Source organism: Centruroides vittatus, unplaced genomic scaffold (genome assembly GCF_030686945.1).
Source record: "Centruroides vittatus isolate TY-2023 unplaced genomic scaffold, ASM3068694v2 contig_882, whole genome shotgun sequence".
NCBI lineage: Eukaryota > Metazoa > Arthropoda > Arachnida > Scorpiones > Buthidae > Centruroides > Centruroides vittatus.
The window spans coordinates 2,049,973-2,064,193 of NW_027122574.1; the positions used below are offsets into that span (position 1 = coordinate 2,049,973).

The 14,221-nt window shown below is 34.4% G+C and overlaps 1 protein-coding gene across 1 annotated transcript in view; it reads right to left on the reverse strand.

Moving 5' to 3' along the window:
* Nucleotides 1-823: 823 nt before the first annotated feature.
* LOC136983372 (uncharacterized) overlaps nt 824-14,221 on the reverse strand; it is a 30,922-nt gene continuing 17,524 nt past the window's right edge. Inside the window, exons 7-10 of the mRNA XM_067280088.1 lie at nt 11,947-12,123; nt 6,549-6,783; nt 5,012-5,140; nt 824-1,367 (exon numbers count right to left, since the gene is read on the reverse strand). Of these exons, the coding sequence (XP_067136189.1) occupies nt 1,015-1,367; nt 5,012-5,140; nt 6,549-6,783; nt 11,947-12,123 (894 nt within the window). The 3' untranslated portion in view covers nt 824-1,014. The remainder of the gene's footprint in view (nt 1,368-5,011; nt 5,141-6,548; nt 6,784-11,946; nt 12,124-14,221) is intronic.

Here is a 14,221-nt window from a genome sequence, read left to right on the forward strand (position 1 = left end):
TGCCCAAATCTTAAATAATTCTTCTTTGGCTAATAGGAATACAGCGATCTAATTCGTCCCATGGATGTTCTGTTAAATTTAAGTCTTGTGAGTGCGGTGGGCATTCGTGAACTTTGCTATCATTTTCCTTGAAATATTTTCTGAGAAGCAATGCTGTATGTTCGGAATCATTGTCTTGTTGAAAGACAAATTCATTTTCAATCCCTGCTGATGCCATTAAATTGTCTTCAAGTATCTGTTTGTAATCTACTGCTTTCACGCGATCGTGAATTCGAATACACTGGTTTCAAGAACAAGCTGTTCTTTTATTTCTTTAGCTGTTATAAAAGAGTTTTTGGTGGCCTCGCGATAAATCATTGCATCTTTTTTGGATGTTGTGGCTTTAGGACGGTGTCATCGTGGTAAATTTCTCACTGTATTGTAATTTAAATATTTTTCCATTATTTGTCTGACACCTTCTCGTGATACTTGATGCCTTTTTGCAATAATAGCAAGAGAATCATCATTTTTACACTCGTGTACAATCTGCACTCTTTCTTCGAGATCCAATTGTCTCTTCTTTGGCATACTTTCTTACTGATACTAAAAAACTATTTAATTGACAATTCTGGAATTAAATTTTATGTTATATTCAATTTGAAATTCATTTCTTACTGTACTTACAATGTTTTCTTTGTTGTCAACTTTCAATTGATACAACAATACTTCAGTTGTTTATTGGTGAAACAAACTAATCAGTTATCTATTGTTTTATGGAAATTAACAAGGCTATTGAACTTGAAACAATAAATGTGTATACGTAACAATAAGAAAAGAGAATGGGTAATGAAATAAGCAAAATTTTTATTACATCAAATTTTAACTTTTTTTTTTATATAAAATGAAATTCGGATCGATCGAAGGACATCAAGCATTCGGTCACGCACACGTATCTCGAAGAACGACGACATTGTCCCGCGGGATATTAATTACAACGTATATTACTGAATTTTGCGAATCCTCGTTTCCTCCCCTTTATAGCTGCTGAGGATTCAGCGCGAGTGCGTAATGAGGCTTGTTCAGCATGGGGTAATTGTACATTAGCGGCTGGGAGAAGGCTTTAAGACTGATCGGAAAGTAGTGAGGCACGGGCTGTACCAGCGACCGATGACTGTAACTCGTTCTCGTCGAGTTGGAATCCACCAGAGACGACTGAACGGAATAAGGTAGATCCTTGGAACACTTGAACGTGCGCACGTCTCGGATCCTCGAATCGGAATAAAGCTGATAGGTAGACGAAAAACGAAATTTTCCCGCATAATTTTCTTGATCGCTCGATGCCGTTCTCTCCTGAATAGGAAGGTGGAATGCCGAACCTTCCGTAGAACCTAAAAAAATAACATTTAAAGTGAATTTTTTAAAATGGCGTGGTGTTTAGGAGACAATAAATGAATTCACAATGCTCCCAAATTAATCTAAATGATAAAATTCATAACGTAGACTTATGTTAATTAATTAAATTTACTTCCTGTTTATTTAAGATATATATATATATACGGTTCTTTAAATAAACATAACACAAACAATTGTTTTACTTTTCTGCATTTGTTGTTTTGAGTTGTAATTAGTGTTTTTATTGAAATGAAATGATTTAGTATTATTTTTATTCTATATTTCTTTTATTCAATTTAGTATTAGGGATTTTCATTTAGCTCCTCCATAAACAGAGAAATAAATTTCCATTGTTAATGAAGTAATTATTTATTGGCAAAGTGGAATAACCCTGAGAATATCTTATCTTTGCTTTATCTTTTATAAATTTTATCTCCTGGATAACGAACTTTTCTTCTTATATTGTTAAAAACAAGTGAAATAATTATAAAATATTATAATATTTGTTAGTAATTTTATATTTTACGCTAAATAATTTTAGAAATAAAACCGAGAAAAAACTGTCTGGCATTTAAACCAATAAGCGAGTTAATTTGACAGAAAAATCTACAGAAACACTAATAATAAAAGTCAATAAAGAAAGTGCACGTTATAAATCCTTTGTAGCAATAAAGTTAGAACTTTTCGTATAACAATAAAACTAATTGTTTCATTATAGTCAAAGAAAAATACTCTATAAATGTCTGACGGCGATAAAACTCGAAAACGAAAAATGAAAAGATAATGACAACCTGCGAGGAATGAAAAGTCACCATATTATTTAATTTATTTAACTACAATTTAATAATTTATCCTCATTTTTTTACGGTTTAGTCACAGAAAAATTGTTTTTTTTTTTGTTTAAAAAATATATATAATTATATAAAGTAAAGTAACAGATAGAATTATTTATCCCTACGAGACAAACTTGTCATCGATAAACGTAGATTTTGTTCTATTACACAGGTTTATTTTAATTCCAACGATTTTTCACCTATTTTACTATTTCTAGTATACTTCTCCAGCAATTGTTACTTCGAAGAATTATTTCTCATTCACTCATTAATTTACTCCTGATTAAATCGTAAACAGATTTTCAATTTATAAATGTTAAATACAAAGTATTGATCTTTCTGGTGTAATTTTAACATTTAAACGAATATATATTTTCAAATACGTAAAAGTATTTTATCGGATTTGCGATGCTTTACGCAATTTATTCAATTATTAAATAGTTTCTTCTGTGTTTTTGTTTTTTAGAGAAGTTGCAGGCGTGTAGGCAGTTGGTGTTTGTTTTCGATGAAACTTTTATCATTCGAATTACATTTCGAATCGTTGTATATATTGAATTTTAAGCTTTGGATTTATAATTTTAACTTAAATAATTTCCAGTTTTGAGACTAGAAGACATTCTCCACGTATCAGTTGCGTACGTTTTAAAAAATCTGTTATATTTTCATCGTTATATCTTTTATTCCACATTTAGAATGGATTTGACCTAGTGTAGTTTACATAAGAGGGTTAAAAGAACAGTTTCTTCTTTACGGTAACATCCTAGAGGCATTTCAATCTTCGAATCCTCTCCGTGGCACCCTTTTTTTTTTTTATCTCTTTCCGCCCTGTGGGCACTAAGAGGGCCTCTTTTAGTAGGCCCATTATGGGTTCGGCCAGGCCACAATGGGGCGACCGGGTGGTGAGGGACGGGGCCCGACATATCCGAACGAACCACCCCCCGAAAAATTCCTGGGGATTATTCGACCCGTTCGGATTCGATCCCAGGTCCCCCAGAGCGGTAGGCTGCCACCTTTACCGCTCGGCCATCCGGCCGTCCGTGGCACCCTTTACTCCACTCTGTAAAATTAACTCCTTGTTTATTATATCGGTCTTGTTTTATGCGGAATTTATATACGCATATTTCGCGTATTCGAGGATACAGAAATATTATTCATTACGATTAACTTTAGTCAAAAAAAGAAGCTTTGAAGTTCCTAAAATTCTGCACGTCGAATACGAGGAAACGATTGTTTTGCATAAGAATTACACAAACCAAGTTATATAAGAGAGAAAGATAATCTGATAATATAAATAAGACATAATCGAATTTCTTCGACATCAGTAAAGACAAATCTCTTTCCAAATTTTGAAATTTTATGGAGGAGTTCCTCCGGAAACAGGATGCTGAAATAATGCAATTAGTTTCTTATAAAAAAAAAGAAAATATTTACAACATTCGATATATTATCAAATGTATAAATTTGCCGAACAGATTAAATTATTAAATATATTCAGTTTAGATTCAATAAGAAAGAATATTTACTGTATTTGTACAGTCGAATTGAAGACGAAGCTCTCGAAAGCTTTGATATGCGAGTGATTAAGGTAGAGGGAATATTTAATATTATAATACGATATAAAGATTGAGGCAAAGTTTCTTCGGTTTACTTTCAAAACAAATAAAAGATATTGAAAAGAGATACGATTAAACTTTTCTATTTAGCCTATATTCCCGGTTGGAACAAATGTAGAGTTATTGAAATTTTTATTCCGGTTTTCAATCGATTTATCATACGTAAATACGTAGTAATCTCTGGTATTAATATTAAAAAAATAAAGAAATTGAAGACAGTAAAACTATTTAAAAAGACTAATTTTTAATAGTATTTAAATATTACATTTTGCCTTCATTCTATAGATATTTTAGAAATCTCCATTTGATTTTAAATTCTAGAAATATTAACTTTTTTTTTTTTTTCTAGAAAATTGCTCTCTTTTACAGAAAATTTCTTAGAATTCGCATTAAAGACTACTCTAATAAATTAGTTGCTTTTTACTTCTTGAACGTACAGACACTAGGACTTTCGTTCCTATTTTATTCTGCATTTGAAGCAGTCATAAATGAAATTCGAGGTTTGACGACTTATTTGAGAAATTGCATTTCTTTTGACTTTTTTTTTTTAAATACGGGGTACATCGGTGCCCGAATGGAGTCTTCCGGGTGTTCTTCACACGTGTAACACTTAAATAGAGACTAATTTTTTTCACAGAAAATCCTCCCCGCTAGCAGATTTCCCACGTGTAGCGTCACCTTAACTAAAATTTAAATATTTTGCTTAAATACAGCATACTTTAATAGTTGATTTATCATATTATTTTTCTGGGTTTTGCTGTATGAAACCCAATTATCCATTTTCCCATCCGGATGAACTCCATTTTTCACAGACTTTCCGGAACGTATAGGCCTATACCGTGTAAAAACACAATTGGGTGCAATTTTTGCATTTGAATATTTGATAATTATTGAATAATCTGTCACAAAAAAATTCTGTAATCCTTAAGCGTAACTGTTAGTTAGCAGAAGATATTGTGTTGAATCTATTGTACGAATTATATAAGAAATATTGAATACATAAATGTGGGATAAAAACAGCAGGATGATAAGAGAATGAGGTATTTGAGTAAAGATACCGTCACTGTTATTTCTCTAGCTGCGAGCCTGAATATCAATTGTTTGAGTATGTATGTAAAGTGGTATTATTTAAATGAATAAATTTGAAACCATTGTAAACTGAATATTTAATAAATTGAATAGAAAATACCTCACCATTAGTTAATTTTCTCGACAGATCTCCATAGAGTCTGAATCTGGACGTCTGAGCGGAAGATGGTTGGATCCTGCAAATAGTACAATTGCAGGAATGTAGTTGGTTCTCGTGACGATCTTCTTTCGTTCCTGGAATTTAATTATTATTAAAATTTACTAAAAAAACTCAGTCAAATATATAAAGTAAATTTGAAATTTATAATAAATACTGTTTTGTTAGATTATAATCGAATAAATCAAGTTTAATTTTCGTTAAATTTATCGATTTTAATGAATATAAAAAGCCATTGTGTTGACAAAAGAAATGTTATTGTCGAAGACACGTTCTCAAACAAAAATAATCTCTCGATATAATCCTTTTAAATTAATCGAATTTCTCATTTGATTAAAGCTTTTACATTAATGTATATGCAGAAGTTTCGTAACACATAAAGATTACACGGTACAGTTTACATGACCATTTATCGTTCGATGTGACTTCTGTTTTCCGTGTCCTCGTAAACTACTTGATATGTGAAATTTCTACTGTTCATATTTTTCGAATGGAAGCTTATGAGTGATGAATAGTTTAATTTAAAAATTGTATAATAAATTATATACAAACAAAAGTACTGTACGTTTAAAATATTTCGGATTTGGAAGCGCTACTGACAAAAAAAATATTCATTCTCTTTTCGTTCCAAACTTTGTAATTTGCTAGCAAAAATTTATTATTTCTGATGTGTTAAATATATAAATTATTGAATTTTACGCTTAATGTTACCTATGGTTCCAAAATGGCGGCTCGACTCTGATTCCGGCAAATAGAAGAAAGGAAACAGTGGGAGGCACGTTCTAACCTAACCTAACCTATCCTAATAATTTTCCTTGTATAATTATGGTACATAATTATTAGAATAGGTTAGGTTAGGTTAGAACGTGCCTCCCACTGTTTCCTTTCTTCTATTTGCTGGAATCAGAGACGAGCCGCCATTTTGGAACCATAGGTAACATTAACCAATTTTACTCTTTTGTTAATATATAATTTATTTACTTTAAACAATAGAAAGTTTCCTGTACATATAACGAAATTAAATTGCATTTTGTAATGAATTTATGGGTTCAAATATCTTTTTTCTGGTAATAAGAATGTTTATTTTATTTTATTTACAATTATGTTGTTATTTTTATAGCTTGAGCAATTATGGAGAAACATGTATGGACAGTGATGCATTACTTTCGCTCCTTCAAATTCCATGGAGACAAATATTATTGCTAAAATACGGATAAAGAACTACAGAAGTTTATTTACATAATAGAGTCATTGACTAAACCCGAGAGAAGAAATAAATCTCTTAAAGTAATTTGGGTCATGTAAAATGAGATAAATGCACAAGTTTTGGGATTACAGTTTACTCGATTGAACAGTACAGTTAATCAAAGTGAAGGAATAAGAAAAATTAACCTTTAAGGATATTCATTCTGTAAAAAGAATATATTGTAGGCCCTACTATCAACCGAGTAATCAAATTCTACAATTGTTACAGTAAATACTTACTTGTGTAAGATATATCTTGGGATTTGAGGCATTTGATGATGCTCTGAAGACCTTCTTTTACGGGGATGTGAGACAAAGGGCCCACATTCATCATGGCTTCCGTCGTTCCCACTATGGCTCCGAGCGGCCCTAATTTTGGAGGAGCCGTTAGAGTCACCGGAAATACTTTCCGTGCAATTTGTTCGTGTCCCCAAATCTGCCAAAATTCTCTAATGGCTGGTTCAACTCCCGGGTTCTGCAAAGAAATTACATACAAAAATGATTGGTAGTTTCAAATATTGAAGAATTTCACTAGGTCAATCTGTGTACTTTGTGTACTAAAATTAATATCGGCGATTTATTAATGCCGTTTACATTAAAGAAAATTATTGAAATATCAAAATGAATAAAATTTTCGGATGAATTCGAATTTCTGAAGTCAAGACTTGACAAAATTTGCATTATAATACGACTGAAAGACCTGAAGTGTAACGAATTGTTTTTAGTGAAAGATATTTGGAAAGTACGTCTCGACGACAAGTAAATGAAAGCCATTTTTCATATATATAATAATGATATTTGCATTTAAATGGATTCTCTTAATAATGATTACGTTTTGCATTGTTTCTTACGATTGTATTTTTGTGTTTATTGATGTAGGGAATTTCAAATTCTCTCTGCATCATTTCACTTCCCACCAATGCGATCTAAGAATGTATACATCAACGAATCTTTACTCAATCGACTTCCCCCCCTCCTTTTCGGCATCGAAGATTCTTTTTCTCTTGGCAGAAAGTCAAAATCAATTTACTAAAACTGAAAATTTCATGCTGGCGACGGATGTTTTACATTAACGTCTACGTTAATGCCGATGTTCTATTTGTGGCACAATTTGTAATGATTTACATTTAGTCATTCCCATTCTTAAAGCATCATCCCAACGAGTAATCCTGACGTCTTTCGTATAAATACCTCAATCCCAAATGCTGCAAACGACGATACTCGAGATCATTCACATGTTTAACGTATTGTAGCCTATAGTTTATCCTCTACATATTTATCTGTGCAGTGCAGTACCGGGTATATAATATCAAGTAAATTCAAGAATGCATATAAATAATGAAAAGCTTATATAAAACAGTTTTGTTCTTATCAAAAGAATACATTTCCTTCCAAACTATGAAATTCGATACGCAGGCCCGATTTGTGTGGATTATGTAAAGTTTCAAGAGAAAAAAACATTACTATTGCCTTCTAAAATGACCAGAATAGTGTTTGAAACTATATATTTCGAATTTTGAAGACATTCCAAAGGATAATCGCTGGATTATCTTTTCACAGGATCCATATTTTTGCATTTTCTTGTCTGTAGAATACGGAAAATCAAATAATACGGTTCTCTTGTTTCCACCATTTGAATATTCTAGTTTTAATAAACAATTAGAGATCTCGATGAGTTTTATTATTATTATTTGAAATTAACCAATTATGTTTATCATTAGTTCCTTTCTTTTCATTCTTTTAACATTTCCTGTTTCGTCATTTGACAATTCGATATCCAGCGTAGGACACGTGATAGGTGTTTGTAATTAAGACATTATAGAACGGCAGCATTCACGTAGTGATAATTCTCTTTGGGTAAATAATAGATTATAATAGGAAAGAAAACTTAAGGCGAAATAAGAAAATAATTAATCGGGATTAAGATCCATTAAGCTTTTTTCGAGTTTCTTAAAATTTTATTCTGTTTTTACTTACGTTAATATACACTACAGGCTCTAAAATTTATGCTTAAAAAAGTAATTAAACAATTGAAATGATAAATAAGACTGTAAACCTATACAATATTCTGGCAAGAAAAGCTCACCTTTCCTCGCTCACTCACACCTTGCCAATCACGTAAGGTATGACGTTACTCCAATCAATATTTTCTTACAAAGTAATAACGTTATTACTCTATAAGAAAATAACACAGAGGACTGAAACAGGTGTCAACTTTATTAAAAATATAGATTAATATATAGAAAAACGACGGCGGCATTCGAAGTTTGACGAAGTTATTTTTGTTTCTAGCAATTCGGAGCAGAGCTGGGTGAGGAAGACGTAGCGTAACAATTTATACGGAACGACTTCTCCATACGGAAACTCTCCTATAAAATATCATTAAAATATTGAAAAGTTTAAAGATGTTAGTCGATAAAAGTTTGTTGTTAAAGTCGATTCGCTAATAATCGAGAGGAAAGTGGAATAGTCGAAGCGACTTAAATCTTTAGTGAAAGCGGGACGAAAGGCATTGCCTCTCGGAATCGCTACCTCCAGACAATTACCTCTTGGCCAAAACACTTTGGCTAAACGATAAGAGAAAGACATTGTTTTAAAGGAGAAAGAGTCCATTTAGCTTCGATCGATGGGGATCCCGTAAGGAGCCATTCCAAAGGATTATGACGGGTCCTTTTCGATTCGACCACTTTTTAAAATTGAAAATCACTAAAAGTTAAATTTATTATTAGATTTTTTTTAGACGTTTCCGGGAATAACGTTTTCGCAACCGACTGTTATTTCTACTTTGATACGTTTCCTTAACCACATTTTCCGAATGGTCTCACTCTAAAATTAATAATATAACCTTAAGAGAATTGATAGAAGCGATAAACATTCAATTTCTAGATTAAAAAAAGTTCTATTATAATTAAAAACCGATAAAGTGAATAGAGAAAAAATAGGATAAACGTTTTGAATCTCGGATACCTCCGTGCCTTTATTATAATTATTAATTTATTTGTTCAGTTTTTCTTAATAACGCTAAAGAGCAATCTACGGAGGTTGCTGCTTTGGCAATTATATTGCTGAGATAGTCAAGTTTCGTTTCTTTCTTTGTCTTCTTTGTTTATGATTAATTAATGCAAATCGAACTCTTTTCTTCCACTCTCGATCTTGTTTATCTAAATACATTAACGAGCAAATTTACATAAAGAAGCGTAAGCCAATCTGTTCGGTCGCTTCTCAACGGAATAAAGAAACGAAAAAAAGGAAATGACGTCACAATATATTAACAAGACCTTCTTTTCGGAAACTTTTTCCTTTCCGAAAGATACAATCGCTATCGACACGTGGGATAGTCGATGCCCTCGATAACAGCAAAGTGACATCGACTTTATGTTTTAACACCGGTTTCTCTTTTTGAGAAGATCGATAACACGATTCGAAAGTCATAAATTTGATTCCCCAAATGTTAGGATTCGATCAATCGACAAATAAATCGTTCGCTACTCCACTCTTGTAATAGTAAAGAGTATCGACGTGCGACGTGCATTTGTTTAGATTTTTTCATTAAGCTTACAGTGACCTAATGAAGATACAAGTTTTATTTACTATAATTTATGCGATTTTATTACGACGGATACAGCGTTACGAATATGACAATATCTTGGAAACACCACTTGTCCACTGTTTATACCAGAGAAAACAAGAATTTCTCTTTAAATTAATAATAAATTACGTAGAAGTGTTGAACACGAGATCGTGTTAGTAACATCACATGGCTTTTTCCACTTTTATTTAGTTGATACTAAATAAAGGTGGAAAAAGGCATGTGATTGTTACTAACACGATCTCGTGTTCAACACTTCTAAGATAATACAACACGGTTTCACAAAAAATTAATAAATTACGTGTAAAATCTACAAGAACGTTACAGAAGGATAAAAGAAGAAAAAATTATCATTCGAGGAAGAGAATACCTTTTAAATTGGACAGACAACGGTATAAAGGTTGATTATATTGTGGTTACGGGATGGCATAGGCAGACAATCGGAACGATGTCGGAAATGTCCGTGAGTATTACAAATCGGTGTCCAAGTTTTCGTACCATTCTCCGGAAATAATAGTCAAAGGAGAACGTTGAAATTCGAATTGTCAAGCTTCTTTTTCACTCTTCTTCTTCTTCCGTTTAAAATTGTCTTCGCGATGATTTCCGGCGATAATTCTCAGTTCAGAACAATTCGACTTTAGCTTCTGTAACGGCCGCGACTCTCGTAAAAGAAGGAAAATCTACACGAAATTCCCGAAAGATGGCAAAGCTATTAGTCTAGAGGATTAAAGAACCCGTAGAAAGTTTATTTCTCGGACACGAAGGAGGAAGAACTCTAAGAAGATGCGACAATTAGAGAAACCGTCACCACAAACGAGACTCGAGAGAACCAACCAGGGTTTAAACGGTGGGCGATGGCCGTTTAGGATTTGGCGCCTCCCATAGGCGCCATTCGGGTGACGTTCGAGAAATTTCCGCATCCCTGGTCCTTTTTCTGCCATTCCTGGAATGCGGTCGAAAACGTTGCGCCAAATATCTTTTCTCCGTCTTTCATCGAAATCAAATAATCTGTTTCCAACAAAGAAAATTTGGAAAATGATCCGCGCCCCGAAGAGTTGCGACATTTTAAATTTTTGGGTTTCTTCTGTCAACCTTTTGTAGTGTTTCCGATAACCTGGGCCTTCCTGCACCGTTTTCGGACATTCCGCTATTGATTGAAAACGGAAGAAAGTGAAATCTTAACTTGTAACATTCATCAATACACGTATTGTTTGCCTTAAGATAAAACAAGTTTAATAATTTGAATTCGAACTCAATAATAAAAGATCTTTAATCAAAGTTTGTCTCGAGTCCAGGAGCAATAAACTTTATCGATTCGGATTCTAGAGTCTAAATGATCACTTACGAAAGGGAGTAAACCCGCGACGTCACAGAGTCGAGAAAACAACGTCGTCCGTCACATCACTCCTCCCTTTATTTATACTTTTACGAGTAAACTATTCAAATTTTGCGGTTAGAATAAGTCGTCGTCCTCGTTCCGCCGATAAATATCTTGTTTCTTCTCGACTTTTCGATCCACCTCATCAACAATGGAAATGGATGAGCTTCTAGGTTATATCGCCCCGTGGTAAAGTTTGACGCGATTGTCATGTAACAGTAGTTGTATGCGTTAATAATTGTCGTTACGCGGATAATAATGCCTTCCGGGAGATCTTTTAAGGGTAACTGGCCCCTATTCAGGCGTTACAGACGTAGAGAAAACCCGGAAAACTCCACTTGGTCAGACCGCCCGGTCAACCACGACCGAACTCCCAGTGTTCAGGGAATGGAATCTTCTGGCCACTGGTGGGCCTATTATATGTGTTATTATTTTAAAGTAAGTACCCTCTCGCGAAGTACGAAAAAAATGATATCTTTAATAAATGGGTCTTATTCGCGAACAATGGGAATTTTTAGAAGCGCATTAGATATAAAAAATAATAATATCGAAAGATTTCGCGACCTTCTTCCTCTTCGAGGGGGACGTTGGACGGCGGAACCGGAAGAGATAAAATGCGACGCCAACTCCCTCTGGCGGAAGAAATTGGCGTCGGCGCCGACGGCACTTACTTTGAACATCAGATCGACTTTTTTGTAGTCCAGGTGACTGCATCCGGGAGACTGAAGCAGTTCCGTCACGGACAGGAAGTAAGCGGGATCGGTGTTGGTCAGCTGACGAACCACTTGCTGCACGTTCCTCCGCAACATTTCCCTGTAGGACAGCAGGTAGGGACTCAACAACTTTTCCTAAATAACGATAAACTACGGTTAGTCGGTGTGGGTGGCTCCAACTTCCGAGTTGAACTTAATTAATTGAAATCGAAAAGGGACGAGACTGCCGGTTAACCCCGTTAAGAGAAGAATATCACGGGGAGGAGGGCATCTTCATCCCCATCTTCCACATCCGTATACTATTAACGATAAACGAAAGAAAACTTAAAATAGGTCGAAACGGGTGAAAGTTTAAAAAACTATATCATCTTCGCCCTTAATTTTTAATTTAACTATTACAAAATTAAGGAAACAGGAGAGTGAATAAAAGCGGTTTCTCGGAAAAAGGTAATAGAAAAAGTCGTAGAACTAACTTTTCGAGAGAGTTAACGAAAAAAGAAATTCTACTGACGAAACAAAAGTTTATTTAAAGTATCCGTATTTGTTTAGAGTGTGATTTTAAAGAATGACGTCAATTTTTGGACTATAAAATGTAATAAAAACTTCAACGCATTACGTCTTCGAGGGTCTTAATTGCGTCATGAGAGATTATGTAACTGGATGCAATTAGGATCGCTTGTTTCCGAAGATATCCCGCATCTTTAGCTTTTCGCCATCGATTCTTCCTCTCTTTATCGAGAGTTTTCGAACAAAAAAAAAAGGTTTGTCGTCCGCAATTTCGTCCTCGAACTTTCTTAAGAAACGAAGACTATTTTCGTTTTTTTTCTTGCAAAATCTTCGAAGAACGGAAACAATGAAAGGTAGGTGTTGAAGATAATCACATTCTGAATCATCCCTCACTTCGGTATTTCAATTCCTGCCAACAAAATCTTCATTCTTCTATCGGTAAATCGAGGAAATTACCGTCTCGGCTCTTGTGTTATATTTATATATAAGCTAGCATTGTAAGTAGGTAAGTGGATATTTCATCGGAAGCCAAACACTTTGGAAAAGATGAAGATTTGTCGGAATTTTATCAATTTATCATCGATTCACGTTTCCAGTTTGGAGTTTCGTTCTAGTCCGGTTTACCGACGAAAATCCCGGTAACGAGATGAAGACGGTCCTTTTGAAGTCGTCCGAGATCTGGATGAAACGAAAATCTGGAAAAAATCCGAAAATCGATGAGGATTATCGAACGGAGAGATGCCCCGGGGCTACTCTTCCTTATGTAATTCGAACGAGTCGCCTGTCCCTGGTCGAAAACACCCGAAATATTTCCTAACTCTACCCTCGTCACCACGATTGTTTATCTTCATTTCGAAGATTCATATTCGGGACAACAATCCTATCTAAAAATAGAAATTCGGGATTCGAATTTCGGAAGACTTTTCATTCTGAGGAAATTCATCGTTTATTTGTTGTAACTGCCATCACAAACGACTATTTAAGTCTAAGTTCGACCTTCGCTTAATGAATGTATTAGCTCGAGACGAGGAAGATCGCCGACGGTGCGAAAAGAATCGCCCTAATAAAGCGGCATTTTTTTTTTTTTGCAAACATAAAACTCGCGGTATCGATTTTAATTAGGTAACGGGAGAGAAGTTATAAACTTTTCGACATTTCGAATCTGTAAAAAGTGTAAAAACCCGGATGAACGAGTCGGAAGAAGAGAGGACGACGTTACCGGAAAGTGGTAAACATTCGGGAAACCAAAGGAATTTGATAAGAAAACGAAATCTCGATTTAAATTTGAGTAAGGAGAGAAGGGAAGAGAGTGGTGGAGTGTCCGCTTACCGTCTATTTACGTATCTACCGTGTCGTAAATTAAGGTAGACGTGATAAAAATTCTCCGATCCTTTTAACATTTACAATCTTCTTTTTAGAGAGTTCGAAGGATCGATACCGAAACGGGACTTACGTAAAAGAACGAAGGGTCATCCGGATAAAAGGGTATACTTATTTAATTCGACTTTTCGACGCGAGATGTCGCCACCGTCTTTTAGTAAAGGACTGTACTCGGGCGCGCTTAGAGTTTCCCGGGTCTTCTTCGTGTGTCTACTAGACCTGTGGCTCCCATAATGGGCGCTACTATCCCAGGGGATGTGAGTTAATCTAAAGGGCAAAAGAAGCGAGGGAACCGAGTGGGCGGTGGCAGAAAAAAGCTTAGAAATCACTGGTCTAAGACTAACAT